Below are 13326 nucleotides of genomic sequence, written 5' to 3' on the forward strand. Positions count from 1 at the left end.
CTGAGCATGTACAAGACAATCATGCATTAGGCTTAGGTAACAGAAATGGTAAGATCCCTTCAAACTAGAACAAAGCAGACCTATGAAAGTGAGCTAAATTCATTTTGTGAAAGTGGATCAAGCTCAGCAGGGGATTCTGAGCCTTTCTGGATACTGTCCAGATTCTGGAACTGTCCTTTGATGCCTCGATTTGGCAGTCTTATGCACTTACCTGCGCGATCTGGTGTCTGCATAAACTTTGATTACTACTTGGGATAAATTTTTACCTTCTCACAGACCCAGGGGGTGTGTAAGTAAGATTAATGAAATAAAGTTCTTGCCCTCAAGCAGCTCAGATTCTGGTGATAAAGACAAACCCATACATTATTAATTAACCTTAACAATGTGACAAGAGCTACAAATGAGTACGTGTGTAATATGAGACTGATAGGAGGAATAATTGATACCATCTCCTCAGAGAAAGTTCACTGAAGAGGCTGTATATGGGCTCCAGCAGAGAAGTGAAAGGGCATTATCTGGAGGTGAGAAGAGGACTGAAACTCCCACTAGAAGGGGCTGCACACTCCTGAAAGAGGTAGATTAGAGACAAAGCTAGAAAGAAAATGGATGAGGCAAAGAGGCCCACTGAAAGAACAGACACCTAATGGCCCAAGTGAGAGATAAGAGCTGCTCCAGAATCTTCCAGCCAGTGTGGGCAGTACCAGCCCTTTGATCTCACCCAGGTCTATCCCTGCTACTACCTCCTCCCCCGCCAGGCCTGTCCAGTTTACAATCCCTGTATTTAACAGAGGCCTCCCATGAAGGGTTTGAGGGGAAGCAGTGTTAAGTTGTGGCACAAGCTTCTCTATTACACTTAAGGTAGAAGATACTCTAAAAGGGAAAGCAAGATCTTAATTAGCTCATTTTTTAAAAGTGGTATTAGTTACCTAAAAATGCCAAGTGGTCCCAAGTGGAACTCACTGGGCATGAAGTCTACAAGAGAGGAAAAGGGACCTGCAGCAGGACCACAATTATGACATGTAATTCACAGCAATAGAATCACGTCTAGAAAATGCTTTTCATCCCTGGAAATAGCTCATGGCAAAGAAAAATGTCCAATCCTGGCATGGAATGGCACAATTCTGGGATGCTTGAAAATACAGGTGTGGGGCTCAAATTCTAGTGTGAACCAAGGCCAAGAGACCTGGAACATGTTAATCCCAATTGGAGTTTGGGATGATAGGATTAAGATTTACCTAAGATGACTGTTCCTGAAGAGCCTGGTGCAACGCCCTCCATAACAAGCACTCAATAAACAGTTGCAACCATGGTTGTGTGATGGTGATGTCAGTGGCTTTGGACCAAACTGCAAATCAGCCATCCAAATCTTAGCCCTCCAGACATTTCTGCTTGGGAACTAGTGTTTTTCTTCTAGCTCAGAAAAGGCCTAATGGTATTTTCATTACCATGGGAGTTTCAGCTGATACTGGAGTTCACTGTGCAATCTTTACATTCCAGCATGCTAAATGCTTTCTCAGGCAGGAATAAAAGCAGCCTTTGTCTCAAGCTTATAAAAGGCACCATCCTTGTCAGATGAGCTAACTGTTATATGAGTTAAGTGTGTGTTCTACAATGGCATGTTGGGAAACCCCAGGGATGTAGGCACACCCAAATAGTGAGACAGGGTGAGTTTTAGGAAAGTGGAGTGAGTGAGAGTGAGTGAGAGAAAGAGAGAGAGAGAGAGAGAGTGTGTGTGTGTGTGTGTAAGGTAACATTTTAAGCACTGGCTATATGTCAGGCCCCATGTGAAATGCTTCATACTTCACAACAGCCCTGTGGAGTGGACACTTTGGTTAGCTCTACTTTAAAGTAAGGAAACTGAGGCTTAAGGATATTGTTTTCCAGAATCAAACAGCTAGTAAGTTAGTGATAAACTCAAGATTTGAACCATGATTTCACATGCTCTGGCTGCTACATTCCACCCAGAACTTTCAATAGTGCTATAAAGCCTGTACGTGTTGGTTTCATTTTCTCACTAGTGACTTCCTGACTTTTTTGCCAAGTATGGCCATTTAAAAGCACCAAAATAGAAAATTTGTTAAAGGTCTCATTGGTACACTTCATTGTTCTCCCTGCAGTTGTTCAGGCAGGGAGGTGGCCTCTGTGTAAGTTGAGTGGAGGCAGATGACGCAAAGCCCTCTGCCTCCTAAGAATCAGGAAAATCTGGAAACAAAGTCACGGATTTCTCCAAGGGTTTTAGGAACGGTGACCATGTAATTTCCCTGCAAAATGAGAATTCTGGGAGTGAAGGGGGGCACTATTGGTAAATATGTGGGCATACTCCAGACATGGTCACCCTATTAATAGGTTTCTAGGTCATCCTGGTTGAGGATCCTAGTCTTTCAGTGACCTGCATGAATTGCAGACAAGTGTTAGTGGGTTAAAGTGACTCTACCTTGAAGAGAACACTGCCCTGTGGCTCCTCAGCAAAGGTGTGAAGCCATAGCTGTTCTGATTCCAAATCAGATCTGGTCACTCTGGCCTAACAGTGAAGGCAGTGCTTTGTCCCAAACAGAGGAAAGTGTGGTGACACTTTAGAATCACCACAATAATTGCAATGCTGCCAGGGATTTGGGGGTGGGGCAACCTCAAAGATACGTGCTTCATTAACATAAGCCAAGAAAGTCTGAACATTTACCTTTGTGGAAGCAACATAATGACCCGAACAGGTTCTCACTCAGACCTCACCAATTAAATGCTTATCTATTTTATTTTGAAAAGGAAGATTTATGCCTCTTGGTCCTCCCTTACTCCTTCTGGAACTTGAGGAAACATACTCATTCCAACAGCTCTTCTAATTCAGGCCCCAAACTTGAGGAGGGGCAAAACTTGAGCGGCAGAAAGTCCAGATTTTTTTACTCATTCAATCAATCTAAGAGCAAAGTGTGAAGATTTCCCAGTATTTTTCCAACAAATGAAATGGAATTCAAGGGTCTTTGGAATAAGAAAGGCCCTTAGGAATCACTATGACTGGCCTTTTCTTTATTAGGGAGACACTAAGGCCTCAAAATGAAGAAGAGAACCCAAAGCACACACCCACAGCTCAGACTCCTGGTACTCAACTTGCACCTCTTTCCCTGTTACTCCACTACTAGGTGAAAATACTTTCTCAAGTTTTACATCTTTTTCTTTCCAAAGAGGAAGAAGGGGTGGGGGCGAGTGAGAGAGAAAGAGTGGAAAAAAGGAAGAGAAGCAGGTATGGGGTGGGGTGGGTTTGGAAGCACTTCACTGACAATTTCACATAATGTATGAAGATTTGAGTGAGAATCAAGAAACCACTAAAAATGCCTCAACCAGACCTGTAGGGCCTACCTTTGGTCTTGATGGCTGTTTCAATGTTCAAAGCATCCCGTTCAGCATCGAAGTTGGTGTAGGCTTTGACTGATCCGTATGCACTTGCTGGAGCGTGCTAAGGTTAAAAGACAAACATCCTCAAATTACACACATTCAAAACCCTCTTGAAATATCAATTCCTAAAAGGGATTTTTCCCTACTGTTTCTTTTAGCAACTCAAGTCATTCTTAGACTAGATAAGTAGGTAAGTATTAACACGCCATTGCATAGAAAATAAAATACTTCATTGTTGCTACTAAGAATTCTTCTTCAAAAGGCTGAGCTAGTTTAGAACAGGCTATCTGTATTTCTACTTTTCATCTTACTTTCAGTGCAGGTTCAAAAGCAGACAATGCAAAGCCCAGCACTCCAAACTGCCCACTTATTTGGAAAAGGCTTTGAAGAGCATTAAACTGGACTGGCAACAGTTTGAAACAAGCTGAAATGTAGAGATGCCTGAATAACAAGTGTGTTTGGCCAAGTTTTTGCTACAGGCACATGAATTTCCACTGGGCCCAAGTTGCTGAGTTCACAGTTCTTTTAAAAAACAAATGTAGAACACCTGCCGTCTCTCCGACTATCAGATAATTAAGGGAAGTGTCTTTCTTCTCCACACCTCTACTTTGGTCATTGCTGAGGCATCACAGATGGTCAGGCCACATGTCCCACATCCTCTCCATGTCCACCAAGTTTCTGTTCCTCTCTCTCCTTTCTATCTCCTCTGCTGTCAAAACACAATCAGGGCCTCCCCTGGTGGCGCAGCGGTTGAGCTCTGGGCTGTGGAAGCTGCCCGCAACCTCTGCAGCACCAGTTCGATCCCCGGCCACCCGCAAGAGTCCCACATGGCACGCAGATCTCCTGCCGCGCAGATCTCCTGCCGCCACCGCTGCTCCTCTCAGCAGTGTATTTTGGTCCATCCGCCTGTTCCGTTCCCTGTTCTGGTGAATTCTCTCACCCTCCCACGCTTCTGACTGTACCCAGTGCTTGTATAAATAAATAAATCTTAAAAAAAAAAAATCACAATCACATGTGCCAGCACTCTTGCTATTATTTCTTACTGCTTTTGAACAAGGCCCTCTCTTTTTCCAAGGAGAGCTTTTGAAAACCCGTTACCCTTCCTGATAGGATGAATCCACCCACCCCAAATTGAAGAAAGGACAATAGCAGATGTCTGTATCATTTCTCTCCCTCCTATGAAATGTATCATTTCATTTCCCTCCTATGAAATGCCCTTATAGGGCCTCCCGTGGTGGCGCAGGCCATTGAGCACCGCAATGTGAGGCTGTCCGCAGCCTCTGCAGTGCCAGTTCGATCCCAGCTGGCCGGCAAGGGTCCCACATGGTGCAGGAGACCTCTCCTGCCTCACCCGCTGCTCCCCTCAGCAGTGTATTACGTCAGTCTGCCTGTTCTGTTCCCCATTCTGTCTCTGGTGAATCCTCTTACCTTCCCGCGCATCTGGCCTGTACCCGAGTTCTTGTATCAGTAAATAAAATAAATCTTTAAAAAAAAAAAAAAAAAGGAAAGAAATGCCCTTATAGTTTCCCTCCTCTCTGCTATCCAGTTCCAAAGTAAAAGACAGACAATTTATGGTTTGGATTTGTTGATGGCCACTGGCCTTATCCACCACTGCCTCACCTTCAATGGCAAAGCTTGCCAGCCCCACCACCTTTGCCAGAACAGTGTGCCCATCACAACATGATGACTTTGCCCTGACTTACCCTTCTGCCCACTGGCATCATGTTAGAGGCACCCCAGCACCCACACCATTTGGTTTTATAGCATAGAGGTTGTACAGATAAGCAACTAAGATACCACCCTCTTACATGTCTTCCAGGATAAGCGAGAAATCTGAGTTCAAAACTAGGCAAATGTACTTGTGATCATCTTGGTCAAACAGTAAATCCAGTAAATATTTATAGCTCTGACATATAATGGATTATCACAGTATTTTCCACCAAATTTCACTACTTAAGCTTCCAGTGAGATTAACATGATAGAAATGGAGCACACATTCAGGGAAAGGTAAGGGCAAACTGCCCTTTTGAAATACTATTTATGTTATATGGCTACAAGATAGTGGGTGGAAATCTAAAGAAAAATATTTTTCTATGTATTAACTAGGCCATCAGTGATTTACAAAAGCAGGCAATGTGGTTGTTGGGTCATATAACACATGGCTTCATTTAGGAGGTGCTATGTTGTTTGATTCCAAACTGCAGTTGAGTAGGAGAAAGTTTATATCATTTTATAATATCTCTGAAAATAAAGTTAAATAGATAATTGAATCCACCACCTGTAAAATCCACTTATCTGGTGGCACAGGGATTAAAGACACAGCGCTATGGAGCTACTGGCAGTCACTGCAATATGAGTTCGATCCCAGCCAGGGAACTACCCACATGGCACAGCAGACGTCTCCTGTCTTGCCCACTGCTCCTCTCAGCAGTATATTTCAGTAGATCTGCCTGTTCTGCTCCCCAGTCTGTCTCTGATGAATCTTCTCATCTCCTACACTTCTGGCCTACACCCCAGTTCCTATATGCAAAAATAAACCTTTAAAAAATAAATCTTTAAATCTTTAAAAAAAACCATGTTACATGAAAAGCCCTTTCATGAACCTGATACTAAGAACAATGTAGTGAGTGGATCTACTAAGAAAAAATAATATTCAGCTTGTCTGGACTTGTCTGGATTTCAACATGCAATTTGTATTATTACCAACAACAGTGTATAGAAGTTCTAAGGGAAGGGCAAAAAAATATGTAAGCTGTGTAGTCTATACAACCTGTGCTTGCACCGACGTCACCCATCTGAACAATTGATGGCAAGAACCACAGACAACAGAGAGAACCCTTGTGCTTTCAACCCACTGTGGCGTGCTTCTTTGTATTTTAATTTCTATGTGCATATTTAGAAATATCTGGAAGATGTGCCTACAAACCAGCATCACTCTGTTTTTGTAAAAACCATTTCTGCTAAGATGACCGGAAAAATATTTGATATTAGATCTTATATAATCATAATTTTTATGTACTTCATTCATATCTTCTTGGTTTTACAAGTATTCACAGTAACATAACTTCACATATAGCTTAACATTTTCATAATTGCAAAACAAAAATGCAAATGCATCAGAATTTCCTGTTTCACATATTTCCTCTGAAAGACAATTAAATAGACTTCTGAGGTCCCCAATAGCCAAAACAAAAAAGGTGCATGTTGAATTGTAATACTTTCATTAGTTAGTTTAGAAAAAAAGAACTAACATCCTAGTTCTTTTGAAGAAAAGCTCTCCCAGCTGCTAAAAAGAAAATAAAAGTATTAAGTCCTTATCTGGAATAATTTCCTGGATGCTGTAAGAAATCCAAAACATACAGGATGATTTTTTATGTGACTGTAGCTTACGGCAACCATTAATAAAATTCTAAGGCATGACATTAAATTATTTATCACCAAAACAATAACTACCAATGACATGCTAAATATATAGGATAAAATTCCAGTCACTAGTGATGTCCCATTTTAATGTGATCCTAAAAAGGTTTCTAGTGCCATAACATTTCTTTCAAATTGAACTAGCAGGAACAGCGAATGTAATTAGGAACAAAGCAAGGGAATGCATGTCTGAAATTTATCCCTATTTTCTTTAGATATACAAGGAAAGCAGTTACCCAGAGATGTTCAGTTTGCAAAACGACACAAAGTGAAAATGATATACTTACATCACCCTCCAAGCTGAGCTTGCACAGAATCTCGTGAACTGTAGACATTTTGAAAGAAGCTGTTTAAAAAAAAACACATAACAAAGTCTTTATGAAGGTTTATGAGATTTTTCTTTCCCCTGAAGCACAATGATTCATTATACTAATCTCTACTTCTTGGACCATTTCATCTGAAGATATTAGAGTAATTTTTACAAATAGATGCAATTCCCATCTTATGACTGGGAAAATTAAAACTTGAAGGTGATTTGCCTTAGATTTGGAATGGGCTACTGAACTAGCCATAGCCAGTCTTTGTCTTCCCCTCTTTACAAACAGACCTTGGGGAAATTGATGTGTGAATACAAAAGCAAAATGCTCCCTAAGGCTAATGCAACTTGTTCAAACAGGGTAAAATTGAGTCTTCCACTTCTCACAAAAAGTGATAAATTTGTCAAACCAGCCATTACTTCTCACCAGCAGTTTAACATATTGAAAAAGGCCTGAAAACTATGGTGTTAACTGAAGTCAATCATTTTTTTCAAGCTGGCCCACTTCTAAATGACATCCTCTATAACTCCCCATAATTATTTTCTTAATTCAATGATGCTCAAAGAAGGTATTAAACTGTTTGTGAGAAATACAATGGACAAATTTTGTCATCAACTCATTCCTTTAATAAAAGGCTGAATTCCTTGTATTTAAGATTCAAAATGGCTGAAATGAAGTCACATTCTAGTTAATACATTAAATAGGGCAGTGACACCATAGCTTGATGAATGGGCTTTTCAGCTTTGCAATCACACAGTTCTCAGAATTGATACACCAATGCTTGCCAATAAGGAGAGCTCAATTGGCAGGAAATTTATCTCAACTGAGATAAAACAGGTCATTCAGCATCCCCCAAATAAAGAAAATAGCTGAGCCACATCACAAAACAGTGACATCTGAATTGCAGCAAGCCAACTCCTGTTTTGGTCTCTTTTTGCTTAATATTCTTTGATTGAGGAAATTGTGCCCATGCAAATTCAGTTCTCCATTCTCTTCCAGAAGTTTGCTTAACCTAAATATCTTCATAAAACTGGAATGGAGTGTCCGACATAAATATCTGCCGACCTATCAGAAGACTTTAGACTAAGCAATTCCAAGGTGTAGGTGGGGGAATGTAGAGGAGAGAACTTGCCTTTATTTGTGGCTAAGGATATACTTCTGAGATTTGCATCCTGAAAGCTCTCCTAGACCACTCCTCTTTTCTTGATATTCACAGAAACCTTTTTTTTTTTTTTTGTGGGACCTTCACTGGCGACCGGGAATGAATCGGCACGCTGCAGAGGCTGCGGGCAGCCTCGCAGCCAGCTCTCAACTGCTGCGCCACCAGGGGAGGCCCCACAGAAACTTTTTAAGCACAGCAATAAAAAAAAAAAAAAAAATCACAGCTGTTCCAATTTCCTACTCCCAAAACTCACAGAACACCCTTCACTCCCCACATGTCCCACTGCTAGGATATAATCCTGGTTTGCAAAAATCTTCCCCTGTATAAACTGTGGCACAGCCAGATAATGGAATATTACTCGGCCCTAAAAGGAAAGATCAAGCCACAAACAAACATGGAAGAATCTTAAATATATATTATTAAGTGAAAGAAGTCTTTGAAAAGATTATGTACTGTATGATTCTAACTACCTGACATTCTGGAAAAGGCAAAGCCAGGGCACTGGTAAACGGATCAGTGGTTGCTAGAGAATAGGTGGGAGGGGAGAGTGAACAGCCACCGAACAGAGAATTTTTAGAGCCATGAGACTATTCTATACTATACTATAACAATGGGTAACACTGTACACTTATCAAAATCCAGAGAATGTTTAACACCAAGAGTGAATCCTAATGCCATTGAGTGACAACGATGTGTCAATGTAGGTTCAATAAACTGTCACCAATGTACTACTCTGGTACGGGTGTAAGAACAGAGAAGGTTATGCGTGTGCAGAGAAGGGAATATGTGGGAACTTTCTCTTATTATGCACTCAATGTTGCTGTCACCCTACAACTGCTCTAAAAAAAAAACCCTTATTTTTTTAAAAAAAAAAAGTCTTGCTCTATAGCTGGACTGTCCAATATTGTCCAATACATTCACGTGTGGCTATCAAGCATTTGAAAAGTATGCAGTTCAAAGTGATGTGTGCTATTAAGTACACACCACATTTTAAAGACTTAATATGAAAAAATGTAAAATCTCTCAATAATTTTATATTGATTATATATCACATTTATGATGATGGGAGTAACTGGGTTAAATGAAATATATTATTTAAATTTAATTTCACCTCTTTTACTTTTTTTTTAAAATATGGCTACTAGAAAATTTACAAATGCATGTGCTGCTCGCATTCTACTTCTTCTGGGCAGTGCTGGTCTAAAGAATCCCATGACACTGTGGACCAATCCTAGTCCTGAAACTTAGTAGCAGCCAGATCAGTTGGAGACTAAGTTTGAAATGTCTTATCAGAACAGACAAGTTTGAGTCTGACTTGATGGCACAAGAAATCTCCAACGACAACTTGGGGCAAGAAACATTCCAGAGAATAACCAAAACGGAAATGAATTTCCCGGACACTGAACCATACAAGTCTCAGACTTGACTTTACCCTTAAGACTAAGTCAGAGGGCCTCCCCAGTGGCGCAGCGGTTGAGCGCTGGGTTGCGAAGCTGCCCGCAGCGCTGGTTCGATCCCCGGCTGCTCCCAGGCCACTGGAGGAGGGTCCCACATGGTGCGCAGACCTCTCCTGCCGCCCGCTGCTCCCCTCAGCAGTGTACTTCGGTCCTTCTGCCTGCTCTGCTTCCTGCTCTGGCGAATTCTCTCACCCTCCCGTGCTTCTGACTGTACCCAGAGCTTGTATAAATAAATAAATCTTTAAAAAAAAAAAAAAGAAATAAAAATACAAACACAAAACCCAAAATAAGGGGCCAGCAAGTCAGAGTTGCAAAGAGTTATTCATACTTATAAAGAATTACAGATAAAATCCTGCCTATTTATTAAATCAAGTACCTCACATTGGTCCTGATGGTTAGGGAGGGAAAATCTCCACCACAGATGCTCAGTAAGTTTTTATTGTGCAATTCTTTCAGGTTGTCTTTCCAGCTCTCTTGACAGAAAACACCAGCCTTGGTGTCTTCTACTAGATTCCTTTAATCCACAGCAACCTGACTCAGGTTTCCTCCCCATCTCCTTACCCTCACCACCTCTTTCTAGTTCCAGAGAGACCCTTGCCCATTACTCAAGTCACTACTACTCTGACCTCTCCTATAACTGGTTGGCTTCAGCCCCACCCTCCTCCTCCGTTCTCCAGGGCCCTCTCCCACCTTTCAATGTTAGAATACTTTGATTCATTCATGAGCAAAAGTGTACCAAATGGCTGCCATGTACCAACTATTCAAATAATAAATATATAATTATAATTCAAGACAGTAGGGAGTATTTTACCTGTGTCCCCCATAGAGTTCCAGTTTCCTCACGGGGAGCAGCCGGTGATCGAACCGGCGCTGCGGAGGCTGTGGGCAGCTTCGCAGCTCAGAGCTCAACCGCTTCGCCACCAGGGAGGCCCTTCCTCACAGGTTTAAAGGTACACTGTACACTCTCATTGCTAATTAACTTTTGGAAACAATGAGTTGTTATTTTGTAAAATTAATATTTATATTTCTCTGATTTATTACTGTTCTGTAGAAAAAGCAAAAATATCATAGTAACCACGAAGCAATATCCATGAAGTTTGCTCTAAGCAAGTGTCTTTTGTATCCATATAAACATTTCATGCACTTTAACAGCAAACATATTTTCACCTTAGAAGTAAAATCTGGCCCTCCTTTCTAAACTACATCCACACTCTTGGTAATGCAAAGTCATTTTGTAGACATTGATTAGTCTCTAGAAGAAGCTGTCAACTTTACTTATAATGTTTGGTAGAACATTAGGTTAAAAACATTTGAGGACCTCCCTGGTGGTGCAAGGAGTTAAGTCTCAGCATTATGAAGCTATCTATCAGTAGCCACTGCAGCACGAGTTTGATCCCCAGCCAGGGAGCTGACCCACATAGCACAAAAGACCTCTCCTGTCTCACCTGCTGCTTCCCTCAGCAGTGTATTTCAGTGAATCCGTCTGTTCTGTTCCTGCTTCTCATTCTGTGTCTTTTACACACACACCCACACCTCTGGCCTACACCCCAACTCTTGTATGCATAAATAAATAAAATCTTTTAAAAACAAACAAAAAACATTTGATTAATGATAATGTGTCAGTGTGCTGCTCCCCTTAAACTGGAAAAGAAAGTCGTGGCATTGTTACTGTAGGCTACAAACACTGGTGACATTCAAGTAAGCAATAACAAACTCCTTACAAGCACACACTCAGCCTGCACTAAATTAGGGTGTGGGGGGCACACACAAAACTCTAAAACACAGATTCCATCCCCACCAGACCTTCAAGCCCTCTCTCCCTTCTTGCTCCAGGGAGACATCTGAGAAATAGGGCAGGTCACCAGCTAAAGAGTAACAGAGGCAAGGCCAGAATCTAGGTCTCTGACTCTTGGGTCACTGCCCTTTCACCTACCGCAATGTTCTTCATCCCAAGAGAGTAACACAGGGAGAGAAAGATAAAACCAAACCAGTGAGATCAACTAAGTGTTAATGATGAAGTAATAGCTAAGGCAATCACCCTGGAAGTTTCTAGCCAAAGAAAACAAGAGAGGGAGCCTGAGGAGATGGGGTGGGGAGAATGTTCCCTGGTGGTGGGGCAGAAACCAAGAAGACAAGCTTAAAACAAGCCAGTCTAATGTGGTGCCCTTAGCGGGTCTAAAAGAGAAATTTCTTAATGGTGCAAATTCAAGCTTGGCTAAAAAAATGCCAGTGGGTCAGAACTCAAGTGACTTATTCCCAATACTCATAATATTTGTTCACCGTAATAATTTTTCATTCAAAATAATGAAACAGCTCTGCCTTAGTACACCTATTATTTTGAAAGAGAATAAAATGAAATCTACAAGATGCACAGACAATTCCACCCCAAGGACTCCTTATCACACTATAAAATTGACAAGTGCATTAAAAGCAGGAGCATCACACATTTTCTGGCTGCCTTCTCTGCAGAATATGAACATAAACATGGCAGCCTGCATCACTCTTTCCAACATTTCAACCTCACCCATATCTCCAACTGGTTTCAACTTGCAAAAAAGAAAAAAAAATCAGCAAATTCAATCTGTTGATGAGCATCTCTACACACCAGGAATTTCCATTCCCAGGGAAGGGCTGGGTAACTAGACAAGATCATTAAAATAGCTGTTATCATCAGGGCAAGACTTCAGTTTAAGAAAATAGAGAGATACAGAGGCTCTTACTGAAAGAGCCACACCTACTTGAGACTAGTTTGAAATAATTCATCCCTGGGTGCTATACCCTAATGAAGGGAACAGAACAGTTTGTTCTGGCCTTGAAAATACCACTAAATGTAATATTTTAAAATTGAAGTAACACTGCTTTATGACATTATATAGATTTCAGGTGTGTATCACTGAAAAACAATGTTTTTTTTTCTTTTTTTATAATTTAATTAATTTATTTATTTTTAAATAATAAATTTTATTTTTATATTCCCCCATACAATTGCAAACCCCCCATTCTGACCCCAATCCCTCCCCTCCCGCCCCCCAAAAAGTGTCTCTGGTTCATAGTTTTTGTTGATTTTGAAAAAATCAATATGTTTTTATGCTATATTAAGTTCACTAAAAGTCCAGTTCTATCCTTATCATACCATTGTCCCTTTCCACCTGACTAACCTGCTCGCCTAAACAAAGCTGTTCATTGCCTGGCTAGAAAAGCTCTTAGAATGCAGAGTTAGGCACTAGCAAAATCTGTGCAACTGCGGGGAAAAAAAAATTATATTCAACATAAAGAAAATCTTCAGGATGATAATTAGAGTTTGCTCTATTTTGCATTTTCCACAATAACCCCAAATAAAGCCGGTATAAAGACCCATTCCCTGAGTGGTAATAATGGATATTCCTAACAATGCCCAACAAATTTTATTGTATTCTATTGTTTCACTTCAAATACATAGTTACAACCAAAAGAGTTTGGACTTCTCCCCAAAAAAGAAGAAAAAAAAAATTGAAAGAAAACCTAAAAGTCAACACTTCAATGGCAAAAACAAGTTCTACTGAAATGAATTATGACCTAGCTCCAGAAAGTCCAAATATTAATT

The 13326-nt window shown here is 40.7% G+C and overlaps 1 protein-coding gene across 1 annotated transcript in view; it reads right to left on the reverse strand.

The window, feature by feature from the left end:
- ANXA2 (annexin A2) overlaps positions 1 to 13326 on the reverse strand; it is a 42886-nt gene that overhangs the window by 24715 nt on the left and 4845 nt on the right. The window contains exons 2-3 of the mRNA XM_037502610.2: positions 7095 to 7153; positions 3352 to 3448 (exon numbers count right to left, since the gene is read on the reverse strand). Coding sequence (XP_037358507.1) covers positions 3352 to 3448; positions 7095 to 7142 — 145 coding nt within the window. The 5' untranslated portion in view covers positions 7143 to 7153. The remainder of the gene's footprint in view (positions 1 to 3351; positions 3449 to 7094; positions 7154 to 13326) is intronic.

The sequence above is a fragment of the Talpa occidentalis genome, unplaced genomic scaffold (assembly GCF_014898055.3).
Source record: "Talpa occidentalis isolate TD23 unplaced genomic scaffold, MPIMG_talOcc4v2.1 talOcc4.11, whole genome shotgun sequence".
Taxonomy (NCBI): Eukaryota; Metazoa; Chordata; class Mammalia; order Eulipotyphla; family Talpidae; genus Talpa; species Talpa occidentalis.